This window comes from Oncorhynchus mykiss, chromosome 23, assembly GCF_057628025.1.
Source record: "Oncorhynchus mykiss isolate SJ-2025 chromosome 23, ASM5762802v1, whole genome shotgun sequence".
Classification (NCBI taxonomy): domain Eukaryota; kingdom Metazoa; phylum Chordata; class Actinopteri; order Salmoniformes; family Salmonidae; genus Oncorhynchus; species Oncorhynchus mykiss.
In genome coordinates, this window is record NC_143044.1 from 59,877,701 (window position 1) to 59,890,216 (window position 12,516).

Genomic DNA, 12,516 nt, shown 5'->3' on the forward strand with positions numbered 1-12,516 from the left:
GAGGAACCGCAGTCAGTCAGAGGAACCGCAGTCAGTCAGAGGAACCGCAGTCAGTCAGAGGAACCGCAGTCAGTCAGAGGAACCGCAGTCAGTCAGAGGAACCACAGTCAGTCAGAGGAACCACAGTCAGTCAGAGGAACCACAGTCAGTCAGAGGAACCACAGTCAGTCAGAGGCACCATGTGTAGCAAGGGGAAGTAGGAGATTTATAAATCACTGATAAATGGAATTACAATGACGGAATGAAGTTGTCGTAGACAAGGACGTGGAATGTAGCAAAATATCCCCAATTAGCCGTGCAATGTTAGCTAGCTAGTTAGCTGGCTCATGTAGCTAGCTTGTTTCTTTACATGGATTTGATGCAGTCAAGACGGGCACTACCAAATGGTACGATAGATAACCTACGACAGCAACAAGGTCGTCCTACAGCCGCAGGTGATCGTAACATTGTTTGTGGTGGTTGTGTTAATGTGTTGAGTTAACAACAGGGGGGCAAGTTGACCTGACATTGCTTCCTGTCCAGTGGGTATAACAGAGTGGATAAACAAGGCTGCTCAGGTAGTCTTCAAATGCCTGTCATTTCCTCTGTGCGAGAGGAGAATGGCATTTCCTCTGTGTGAGAGGAGGAGAATGTAATTTCCTCTGTGCGAGAGGAGAATGTAATTTCCTCTGTGTGAGAGGAGGAGAATGTAATTTCCTCTGTGTGAGAGGAGGAGGAGAATGTCATTTCCTCTGTGTGAGAGGAGGAGGAGAATGTCATTTCCTCTGTGTGAGAGGAGGAGGAGAATGTCATTTCCTCTGTGTGAGAGGAGGAGAATGTAATTTCCTCTGTGTGAGAGGAGGAGAATGTCATTTCCTCTGTGTGAGAGGAGGAGGAGAATGTCATTTCCTCTGTGTGAGAGGAGGAGGAGAATGTAATTTCCTCTGTGTGAGAGGAGGAGGAGAATGTCATTTCCTCTGTGTGAGAGGAGGAGGAGAATGTAATTTCCTCTGTGTGAGAGGAGGAGGAGAATGTAATTTCCTCTGTGTGAGAGGAGGAGGAGAATGTAATTTCCTCTGTGTGAGAGGAAGAGGAGAATGTCATTTCCTCTGTGTGAGAGGAGGAGGAGAATGTAATTTCCTCTGTGTGTGAGGAGGAGGAGAATGTCATTTCCTCTGTGTGAGAGGAGGAGGAGAATGTCATTTCCTCTGTGTGAGAGGAGGAGGAGAATGTCATTTCCTCTGTGTGTGAGAGGAGGAGAATGTCATTTCCTCTGTGTGAGAGGAGGAAAATGTCCTTTCCTCTGTGTGAGAGGAGGAGGAGAATGTAATTTCCTCTGTGTGAGAGGAGGAGGAGAATGTCCTTTCCTCTGTGTGTGAGGAGGAGGAGAATGTCATTTCCTCTGTGTGTGAGGAGGAGGAGAATGTCATTTCCTCTGTGTGTGAGGAGGAGGAGAATGTCCTTTCCTCTGTGTGAGAGGAGGAGGAGAATGTAATTTCGTCTGTGTGAGAGGAGGAGGAGAATGTAATTTCCTCTGTGTGAGAGGAGGAGAAGAATGTCATTTCCTCTGTGTGAGAGGAGGAGGAGAATGTCATTTCCTCTGTGTGAGAGGAGGAGAATGTAATTTCCTCTGTGTGAGAGGAGAATGTTGTTGTATTGTGTGAATATACAGCGGCAAGATAAAGTATGTGAACCCTTTGGGATTACCTGGATTACCTGGATTACCTGGATTTATGCATAGATTAGTCACCAAATCTGATCATCTAGTCACAACAATAGACAAACACAGTGTGCTTAAACTAATAACACACAACACACCAAAAAAATAATAACACACAACACACAAAAATTCAAATTATTGTATTTGTCTTGTCTATATTGAATACATCATTAAAACATTCAGAGTGTAGGTTGGGAAAAGTATGTGAACCCCCCAAGGCTAATGACTTCTCCAAAAGCTAATTGGAGTCAGGAGTCAGTTAACCTGGAGTCCAATCAATGAGATGAGATTGGAGATGTTGGTTAGAGCTGCCTAGAAGTATAAAAAACACTCACAATTTGAGTTTGCTGTTCACAAGAAGCATTGCCTGATGTGACCCATGCCTCAAACAAAAGAGACCTCAGAAGACCTAAGATGAAGAATTGTTGACTTGCATAAAGCTGGAAAGGGTTATAAAAGTATCTCTAAAAGCCTTGACGTTCATCAGTCCACGCTAAGACAAATTGTTGCCGTCCTGCAAACACGACTGCAAGAGCACAGCGCAGAATGTTCAATGAGGTTAAGAAGAATCCTAGAGTGTCAGCTAAAGACCTACAGAAATCTCTGGAACATGCTGACATCTCTGTTGAAGAGTCTACGATACTTAAAACACTAAGGGATATGATGTAGGGGGTCTGGGCTACAGGATATCAGACCCAGAGAGATGGGAGGGATATCAGACCCAGAGAGACGGGAGGGATATGGTGTGGGGGGTCTGGGCTACAGGATATCAGACCCAGAGAGATGGGAGGGATATGGTGTGAGGGGTCTGGGCTACAGGATATCAGACCCAGAGAGATGGGAGGGATATGGTGTGAGGGGTCTGGGCTACAGGATATCAGACCCAGAGAGATGGGAGGGATATCAGACCCAGAGAGATGGGAGAGATATAGTGTGAGGGGTCTGGGCTACAGGATATCAGACCCCAGAGAGATGGGAGGGATATGGTGTGAGGGGTCTGGGCTACAGGATATCAGACCCAGAGAGATGGGAGGGATATGGTGTGGGGGGTCTGGGCTACAGGATATCAGACCCAGAGAGATGGGAGGGATATGGTGTGAGGGGTCTGGGCTACAGGATATCAGACCCAGAGAGATGGGAGGGATATGGTGTGAGGGGTCTGGGCTACAGGATATCAGACCCAGAGAGATGGGAGGGATATGGTGTGAGGGGTCTGGGCTACAGGATATCAGACCCAGAGAGATGGGAGGGATATGGTGTGGGGGGGTCTGGGCTACAGGATATCAGACCCAGAGAGATGGGAGGGATATTGTGTGAGGGGTCTGGGCTACAGGATATCAGACCCAGAGAGATGGGAGGGATATGATGTGGGGGGTCTGGGCTACAGGATATCAGACCCAGAGAGATGGGAGGGATATAGTGTGAGGGGTCTGGGCTACAGGATATCAGACCCCAGAGAGATGGGAGGGATATGGTGTGAGGGGTCTGGGCTACAGGATATCAGACCCAGAGAGATGGGAGGGATATGGTGTGGGGGGTCTGGGCTACAGGATATCAGACCCAGAGAGATGGGAGGGATATGGTGTGAGGGGTCTGGGCTACAGGATATCAGACCCAGAGAGATGGGAGGGATATGATGTGGGGGGTCTGGGCTACAGGATATCAGACCCAGAGAGATGGGAGGGATATAGTGTGGGGGGTCTGGGCTACAGGATATCAGACCCAGAGAGACGGGAGGGATATCAGACCCAGAGAGATGGGAGGGATATGATGTGGGGGGTCTGGGCTGCAGGATATCAGACCCAGAGAGATGGGAGGGATATCAGACCCAGATAGATGGGAGGGATATGGTGTGAGGGGTCTGGGCTACAGGATATCAGACCCAGAGAGATGGGAGAGATATCAGACCCAGAGAGATGGGAGGGATATCAGACCAGGAGAGATGGGAGGGATATGATGTGGGGGGTCTGGGCTGCAGGATATCAGACCCAGAGAGATGGGAGAGATATCAGACCCAGAGAGATGGGAGGGATATCAGACCCAGAGAGATGGGAGGGATATGGTGTGGGGGGTCTGGACTACAGGATATCAGACCCAGAGAGATGGGATATAGTGTGAGGGGTCTGGGCTACAGGATATCAGACCCAGAGAGATGGGAGGGATATGGTGTGAGGGGTCTGGGCTACAGGATATCAGACCCAGAGAGACGGGAGGGATATGGTGTGAGGGGTCTGGGCTACAGGATATCAGACCCAGAGAGACGGGAGGGATATGGTGTGAGGGGTCTGGACTACAGGATATCAGACCCAGAGAGACGGGAGGGATATGGTGTGAGGGGTCTGGACTACAGGATATCAGACCCAAAGAGACGGGAGGGATATGGTGTGAGGGGTCTGGGCTACAGGATTTCAGACCCAGAGAGACGGGAGGGATATGGTGTGAGGGGTCTGGACTACAGGATATCAGACCCAGAGAGACGGGAGGGATATGGTGTGAGACAGGAGAGATGATATCCTGAATGAGAAGGAACAGAGACCAGTAGCATACAGAGTCATCAGGCTCAGCTGCTGCCATTACGCATTTAGTTCCAGACTGGAGAAAAGAAGAGATGTTAATGATTAGGCCCTAGTCTCTACTGCCGAGCTCAGCCCAGACTCTGGAAGAGATGTTATTGATTAGGCCCTAGTCTCTACTGCCGAGTTCAGCCCAGACTCTGGAAGAGATGTTAATGATTAGGCCCTAGTCTCTACTGCCGAGTTCAGCCCAGACTCTGGAAGAGATGTTAATGATTAGGCCCTAGTCTCTACTGCCGAGCTCAGCCCAGACTCTGGAAGAGATGTTAATGATTAGGCCCTAGTCTCTACTGCCGAGCTCAGCCCAGACTCTGGAAGAGATGTTAATGATTAGGCCCTAGTCTCTACTGCCGAGCTCAGCCCAGACTCTGGAAGAGATGTTAATGATTAGGCCCTAGTCTCTACTGCCGAGCTCAGCCCAGACTCTGGAAGAGATGTTAATGATTAGGCCCTAGTCTCTACTGCCGAGCTCAGCCCAGACTCTGGAAGAGATGTTAATGATTAGGCCCTAGTCTCTACTGCCGAGCTCAGCCCAGACTCTGGAAGAGATGTTAATGATTAGGCCCTAGTCTCTACTGCCGAGCTCAGCCCAGACTCTGGAAGAGACGATGAAGATGATCAACATGATTATATGCAAATGAAGTACCTCTGAAGTGTAGCTGACGATGAGATGGGTTGGGAGGAGCCTGCTGGCTAGCACTGCGTAACACAGTATCATTGATGGGATGGGAGGAGCCTGCTGGCTAGCACTGTGTAATACTGTAGCATTGCTGGGATGGGAGGAGCCTGCTGGCTAGCACTGTGTAATACTGTAGCATTGCTGGGATGGGAGGAGCCTGCTGGCTAGCACTGCTGGCTAGCCTGCTGGCTAGCACTGTGTAACACTGTAGCGACAAAAACATTAGGAACACCTGCACTTTCCATGACAGACTAACCAGGTGAAAGCTGTGACCCCTTATTGATGTCACTTGTTAAATCCACTTCACTCAGTGTAGATGAAGGAGGAGGAGACAGGTTAAAGAAGGATGGTCATTTGTCTGGCGTTCACAAACTATCAGGGACATGTCTGTTTGAAAGTACTTTTTTGGAGAATTGATGGATGACAGTAAGCTGATAGCCAAGCACTGAGAAATAGCAGTCAGGTCCGGTCAGCACTCTTAAATCACAGGGTTTGGCTTTCCTCAGAGCTGAACTACAGCAGGTCAAACCTCTAGAAAACAGACCGCGAGGTGGACGGAACTTTCCTCAGAGAGAGCTGAACTACAGCAGGTCAAACCTCTAGAAAACAGACCACGAGGTGGACAGAACTTTCCCCAGTGAGAGCTGAACTACAGCAGGTCAAACCTCTAGAAAACGGACCACGAGGTGGACAGAACTTTCCCCAGAGCTGAACTACAGCAGGTCAAACCTCTAGAAAACAGACCGTGAGGTGGACAGAACTTTCCTCAGAGCTGAACTACAGCAGGTCAAACCTCTAGAAAACGGACTGTGATGTGGACAGAACTTTCCCCAGTGAGAGCTGAACTACAGCAGGTCAAACCTCTAGAAAACAGACCACGAGGTGGACAGAACTTTCCCCAGTGAGAGCTGAACTACAGCAGGTCAAACCTCTAGAAAACGGACCACGAGGTGGACAGAACTTTCCCCAGAGCTGAACTACAGCAGGTCAAACCTCTAGAAAACGGACTGTGATGTGGACAGAACTTTCCTCAGAGCTGAACTACAGCAGGTCAAACCTCTAGAACACGATGTGGACAGAACGAGGTCTAAAAAGCAGTGAGACCAACATCCATTCGTCAGTCAGTACCTCCACTTTCTATCTATCCCGTGTGTGTGTGTGTGTGTCTCTCTATCTCAATACCTCCAGTTTCTTTCCGTCCTCGTCGTAGACTGTCATGGTGACCTCGACATTCTTGGGGGTGGACTTGCTGCCTTTATCAAACTCTCCCTGAACCAGGGTTACGTAGATATCGTTACGCACGTCACCTGAGGGGAAACAAAACAGGCGTATGAGTACACACACACCTCACTCACAAAGGGTCGTGTCCTAACTGTAGACCTGCATGCTGAATGTGGACCTCACTGACAAAGGGTCGTGTCCTGACTGTAGACCTGCATGCTGAACGTGGACCTCACTGACAAAGGGTTGTGTCCTAATTTGGCCCCAAGTCAGACTAGGACCATATATAGAGTCTTTAACACCAGTGTGAATGTCACAGTGGAAAGAGGGCATGGTACTATCAATCAATCAAACACATTCATTTATAAAGCCCTTCTTACATCAGCTGATATCTCAAAGTGCTGTACAGAAACCCAGCCTAAAACCCCAAACAGCAAGCAATGCAGGTGTAGAAGCACGGTGGCTAGGAAAAACTCCCTAGAAAGGCCAAAACCTAGGAAGAAACCTAGAGAGGAACCAGGCTATGAGGGGTGGCCAGTCCTCTTCTGGCTGTGCCGGGTGGAGATTATAACAGAACATGGCCAAGATGTTCAAATGTTCATAAATGACCAGCAGGGTCAAATAATAATAATCACAGTGGTTGTAGAGGGTGCAACAGGTCAGCACCTCAAGAGTAAATGTCAGTTCAGAGTTAGAGACAGTAGGTGTGGTAGAGAGGGAGAGAACTACCTGGTATGACGATCTCTGAATGGATCATGATGCTACCTGGTATGACGATCTCTGAATGGATCATGTTGCTACCTGGTATGACGATCTCTGAATGGATCATGTTGCTACCTGGTATGACGATCTCTGAATGGATCATGATGCTACCTGGTATGACGATCTCTGAATGGATAATGATGCTACCTGGCATGATGATCTCCGGGAAGCCCATCTTGCGGGCTACGGCTGTGGAACGGTCAACCAGGTGAGGGAAGTCCTTCCTGATCTGATGGATATCACCCGGAAGCAGTTTCAGAGTCACCCACAGACCTGGGAACAGGGAATATGACATATTATCAGTCAAATCAGAGCAGCTTCAGGGAGTCACCAACAGACCTGGGAACAGGGAGGGAGGGAGTAGAGACCGTTGTTAAGGAAGCTACTACCAACATATGACGATCTCAGTGGGAACCTCCAGTCGGTATGACAACCAAGACTAATTGCCGGAGGTCAAGGAGTCTAAATTTGCCAGCTGGAGGCAAGTCACACAATGTTTTCTACTTCAGCAAAATGACCCTTTCTAGTTTATGAAGAGGTGTTTCTATGGTAACTAAACGTAGTTTTACAGTGTTCCACATATAAAACCTTAAAACATCCTGCAGTTAATTCTGTTCATGTGGTCAGTGTGTAACTGCTTCCTTCAGGAAACATGGGTCATATCAGACACAACATTTACATCGTTCTGAAACACAACATGGAGCTGGAACATCCTCAGGTAATTTAGCCTGTAGATTGAGGTTGCATCCCAATTGCGCCCCCCCGCCCCCCCCCTATTCCCTACGAAGTGCACTACTTTTGACCAGGGGCCCGTAGTTCACTATGTATGGAAAAGAGGTGACGTTTGGAACACAGTCAGAGAGACAGTGGGACCTGTCAACAGAGGAGGTCAGTCTGTCTGAGGGTCTGTCTCCTCTTAAACCAAATGGACCAATATGTAGTGATGATATACTGGGTCTGTAGTGATGATATACTGGGTCTGTAGTGATGACATACTGGGTCTGTAGTGATGATATACTGGGTCTGTAGTGATGACATACTGGGTCTGTAGTGATGATATACTGGGTCTGTAGTGATGACATACTGGGTCTGTAGTGATGACATAATGGGTCTGTAGTGATGACATACTGGGTCTGTCGTGATGACATACTGGGTCTGCAGTGATGATATACTGGGTCTGTAGTGATGACATACTGGGTCTGTAGTGATGACATACTGGGTCTGTAGTGATGACATACTGGGTCTGTAGTGATGATATACTGGGTCTGTAGTGATGATATACTGGGTCTGTAGTGATGATATACTGGGTCTGTAGTGATGACATACTGGGTCTGTAGTGATGATATACTGGGTCTGTAGTGATGACATACTGGGTCTGTAGTGATGATATACTGGGTCTGTAGTGATGACATACTGGGTCTGTAGTGATGACATAATGGGTCTGTAGTGATGACATACTGGGTCTGTCGTGATGACATACTGGGTCTGCAGTGATGATATACTGGGTCTGTAGTGATGACATACTGGGTCTGTAGTGATGACATACTGGGTCTGTAGTGATGACATACTGGGTCTGTAGTGATGATATACTGGGTCTGTAGTGATGATATACTGGGTCTGTAGTGATGATATACTGGGTCTGTAGTGATGACATACTGGGTCTGTAGTGATGATATACTGGGTCTGTAGTGATGACATACTGGGTCTGTAGTGATGATATACTGGGTCTGTAGTGATGACATACTGGGTCTGTAGTGATGACATAATGGGTCTGTAGTGATGACATACTGGGTCTGTCGTGATGACATAATGGGTCTGCAGTGATGATATACTGGGTCTGTAGTGATGACATACTGGGTCTGTAGTGATGACATACTGGGTCTGTAGTGATGACATACTGGGTCTGTAGTGATGATATACTGGGTCTGTAGTGATGATATACTGGGTCTGTAGTGATGACATACTGGGTCTGTAGTGATGACATACTGGGTCTGTAGTGATGACATACTGGGTCTGTAGTGATAATATACTGGGTCTGTAGTGATGATATACTGGGTCTGTAGTGATGACATACTGGGTCTGTAGTGATGACATACTGGGTCTGTAGTGATGACATACTGGGTCTGCAGTGATGACATACTGGGTCTGCAGTGATGACATACTGGGTCTGTAGTGATGACATACTGGGTCTGTAGTGATGATATACTGGGTCTGTAGTGATGATATACTGGGTCTGTAGTGATAACATACTGGGTCTGTAGTGATGACATACTGGGTCTGTAGTGATGACATACTGGGTCTGTAGTGATGACATACTGGGTCTGTAGTGATGACATACTGGGTCTGTAGTGATGACATACTGGGTCTGTAGTGATGACATACTGGGTCTGTAGTGATGACATACTGGGTCTGTAGTGATGACATACTGGGTCTGTAGTGATGACATACTGGGTCTGTAGTGATGATATACTGGGTCTGTAGTGATGACATACTGGGTCTGTAGTGATGACATACTGGGTCTGTAGTGATGACATACTGGGTCTGTAGTGATGATATACTGGGTCTGTAGTGATGACATACTGGGTCTGTAGTGATGACATGCTGGGTCTGTAGTGATGACATACTGGGTCTGTAGTGATGATATACTGGGTCTGTAGTGATGACATACTGGGTCTGCAGTGATGATATACAGGGTCTGCAGTGATGATATACTGGGTCTGTAGTGATGATATACTGGGTCTGTAGTGATGACATACTGGGTCTGTAGTGATGACATACTGGGTCTGTAGTGATGATATACTGGGTCTGTAGTGATGACATACTGGGTCTGTAGTGATGACATACTGGGTCTGTAGTGATGACATACTGGGTCTGTAGTGATGATATACTGGGTCTGTAGTGATGACATACTGGGTCTGTAGTGATGACATACTGGGTCTGTAGTGATGATATACTGGGTCTGTAGTGATGACATACTGGGTCTGTAGTGATGATATACTGGGTCTGTAGTGATGACATACTGGGTCTGTAGTGATGATATACTGGGTCTGTAGTGATGACATACTGGGTCTGTAGTGATGACATACTGGGTCTGTAGTGATGATATACTGGGTCTGTAGTGATGACATACTGGGTCTGTAGTGATGACATACTGGGTCTGTAGTGATGACATACTGGGTCTGTAGTGATGATATACTGGGTCTGCAGTGATGATATACTGGGTCTGTAGTGATGACATACTGGGTCTGTAGTGATGACATACTGGGTCTGTAGTGATGACATACTGGGTCTGTAGTGATGACATACTGGGTCTGTAGTGATGATATACTGGGTCTGTAGAGATGATATACTGGGTCTGTAGTGATGACATACTGGGTCTGTAGTTCACGGCACAAAACCTCATTAGTACAGAACTGTCTTTGATTGGTTCATGTTGCATTATGTTGTTTAAAAGTCAAAACGTCTGAGAGGTAGATCTGGGCTTGAATTTTGACTCGGGAGGGAAGGGAACAGGGAACAGCCACCCTCCTCTCCTCTCTCTGCAGACTGTTGAAAGGTCCATGATAAAGAACAGCCTCTCCTCTCCTCTCCTCTCCTCTCCTCTCCTCTCCTCTCCTCTCCTCAGACTGTTGAAAGGTCCATGATAAAGAACAGCCTCTCCTCTCCTCTCTCCTCAGACTGTTGAAAGGTCCATGATAAAGAACAGCCTCTCCTCTCCTCTCCCTCTCCTCTCCTCAGACTGTTGAAAGGTCCATAATAAAGAACAGCCTCTCTCTCCTCTCCTCTCCTCTCCTCTCATCTCCTCTCATCTCCTCTCTCCTCAGACTGTTGAAAGGTCCATGATAAAGAACAGCCTCTCCTCTCCTCTCCTCTCCTCTCCTCTCCTCTCCTCTCCTCTCCTCAGACTGTTGAAAGGTCCATAATAAAGAACAGCCTCTCCTCTCCTCTCCTCTCATCTCCTCTCCTCTCCTCTCCTCTCCTCAGACTGTTGAAAGGTCCATGATAAAGAACAGCCTCTCCTCTCCTCTCCTCTCCTCTCCTCTCCTCTCCTCTCCTCAGACTGTTGAAAGGTCCATAATAAAGAACAGCCTCTCCTCTCCTCTCCTCTCCTCAGACTGTTGAAAGGTCCATGATAAAGAACAGCCTCTCCTCTCCTCTCCTCTCCTCTCCTCAGACTGTTGAAAGGTCCATGATAAAGAACAGCCTCTCCTCTCCTCTCCTCTCCTCAGACTGTTGAAAGGTCCATGATAAAGAACAGCCTCTCCTCTCCTCTCCTCTCCTCTCCTCTCTCTGCAGACTGTTGAAAGGTCCATAATAAAGAACAGCCTCTCCTCTCCAGGCTGTGTGTCTCCTTGGCGACACACACACACACAACACCTACCCACCCACATACACACACCGCTGCTTGCTCACTGTGCTCTGTGTATCTCCTTGGCGACACACATACACACACACACACACACACACAACACCTACCCACCCACACCGCTGAGTCCTCACTGTGCTCTGTGTCTCCTTGGCGACACACACACAACACCTACCTACCCAAATACACACAGACACACACCGCTGAGTCGTCACTGTGCTCTGTGTGATTCCTTGACCAGGGATGACCGAGTGGATCTGACCTCTACTTCATTCAACATGACAACACCACAGCGGCTGTTCTCCTCCCTCTACAAAACCCTCTTCAGGTGGTCTGGGGTCTAAAGCCATTCAACATGACACCACCACAGAGGCTGTTCTCCTCCCTCTACAAAACCCTCTTCAGGTGGTCTGGGGTCTAAAGCCATTCAACATGACAACACCACAGAGGCTGTTCTCCTCCCTCTACAAAACCCTCTTCAGGTGGTCTGGGGTCTAAAGCCATTCAACATGACAACACCACAGAGGCTGTTCTCCTCCCTCTACAAAACCCTCTTCAGGTGGTCTGGGGTCTAAAGCCATTCAACATGACAACACCACAGAGGCTGTTCTCCTCCCTCTACAAAACCCTCTTCAGGTGGTCTGGGGTCTAAAGCCATTCAACATGACACCACCACAGAGGCTGTTCTCCTCCCTCTACAAAACCCTCTTCAGGTGGTCTGGGGTCTAAAGCCATTCAACATGACAACACCACAGAGGCTGTTCTCCTCCCTCTACAAAACCCTCTTCAGGTGGTCTGGGGTCTAAAGCCATTCAACATGACAACACCACAGAGGCTGTTCTCCTCCATCTACAAAACCCTCTTCAGGTGGTCTGGGGTCTAAAGCCATTCAACATGACAACACCACAGAGGCTGTTCTCCTCCCTCTACAAAACCCTCTTCAGGTGGTCTGGGGTCTAAAGCCATTCAACATGACAACACCACAGCGGCTGTTCTCCTCCCTCTACAAAACCCTCTTCAGGTGGTCTGGGTTCTACTAAAGCATGACATGTCAATCCAACAGCTGTTACTAACACATCTACAGTATTGGAAAACGGCCCGTTGTCATTTAGTCAGAACTCAGTCTGACCCCAGGCCGTCGTCCATTAGTCAGACCCCAGGCCTGTCATCCTGTAGTCTGACCCCAGGCCCGTCGTCCATTAGTTAGACCCCAGGC

The 12,516-nt window shown here is 48.1% G+C and overlaps 1 protein-coding gene across 5 annotated transcripts in view; it reads right to left on the reverse strand.

Annotated features, from left to right (window-relative positions):
* LOC110514830 (dedicator of cytokinesis protein 1) overlaps positions 1–12,516 on the reverse strand; it is a 611,880-nt gene that overhangs the window by 498,963 nt on the left and 100,401 nt on the right. For all 5 annotated transcript variants that reach the window (XM_090217799.1, XM_090217795.1, XM_090217797.1 and 2 more), the window contains exons 13-14: positions 7,082–7,207; positions 6,134–6,258 (exon numbers count right to left, since the gene is read on the reverse strand). In XM_090217799.1, coding sequence (XP_090073925.1) covers positions 6,134–6,258; positions 7,082–7,207 — 251 coding nt within the window. The remainder of the gene's footprint in view (positions 1–6,133; positions 6,259–7,081; positions 7,208–12,516) is intronic.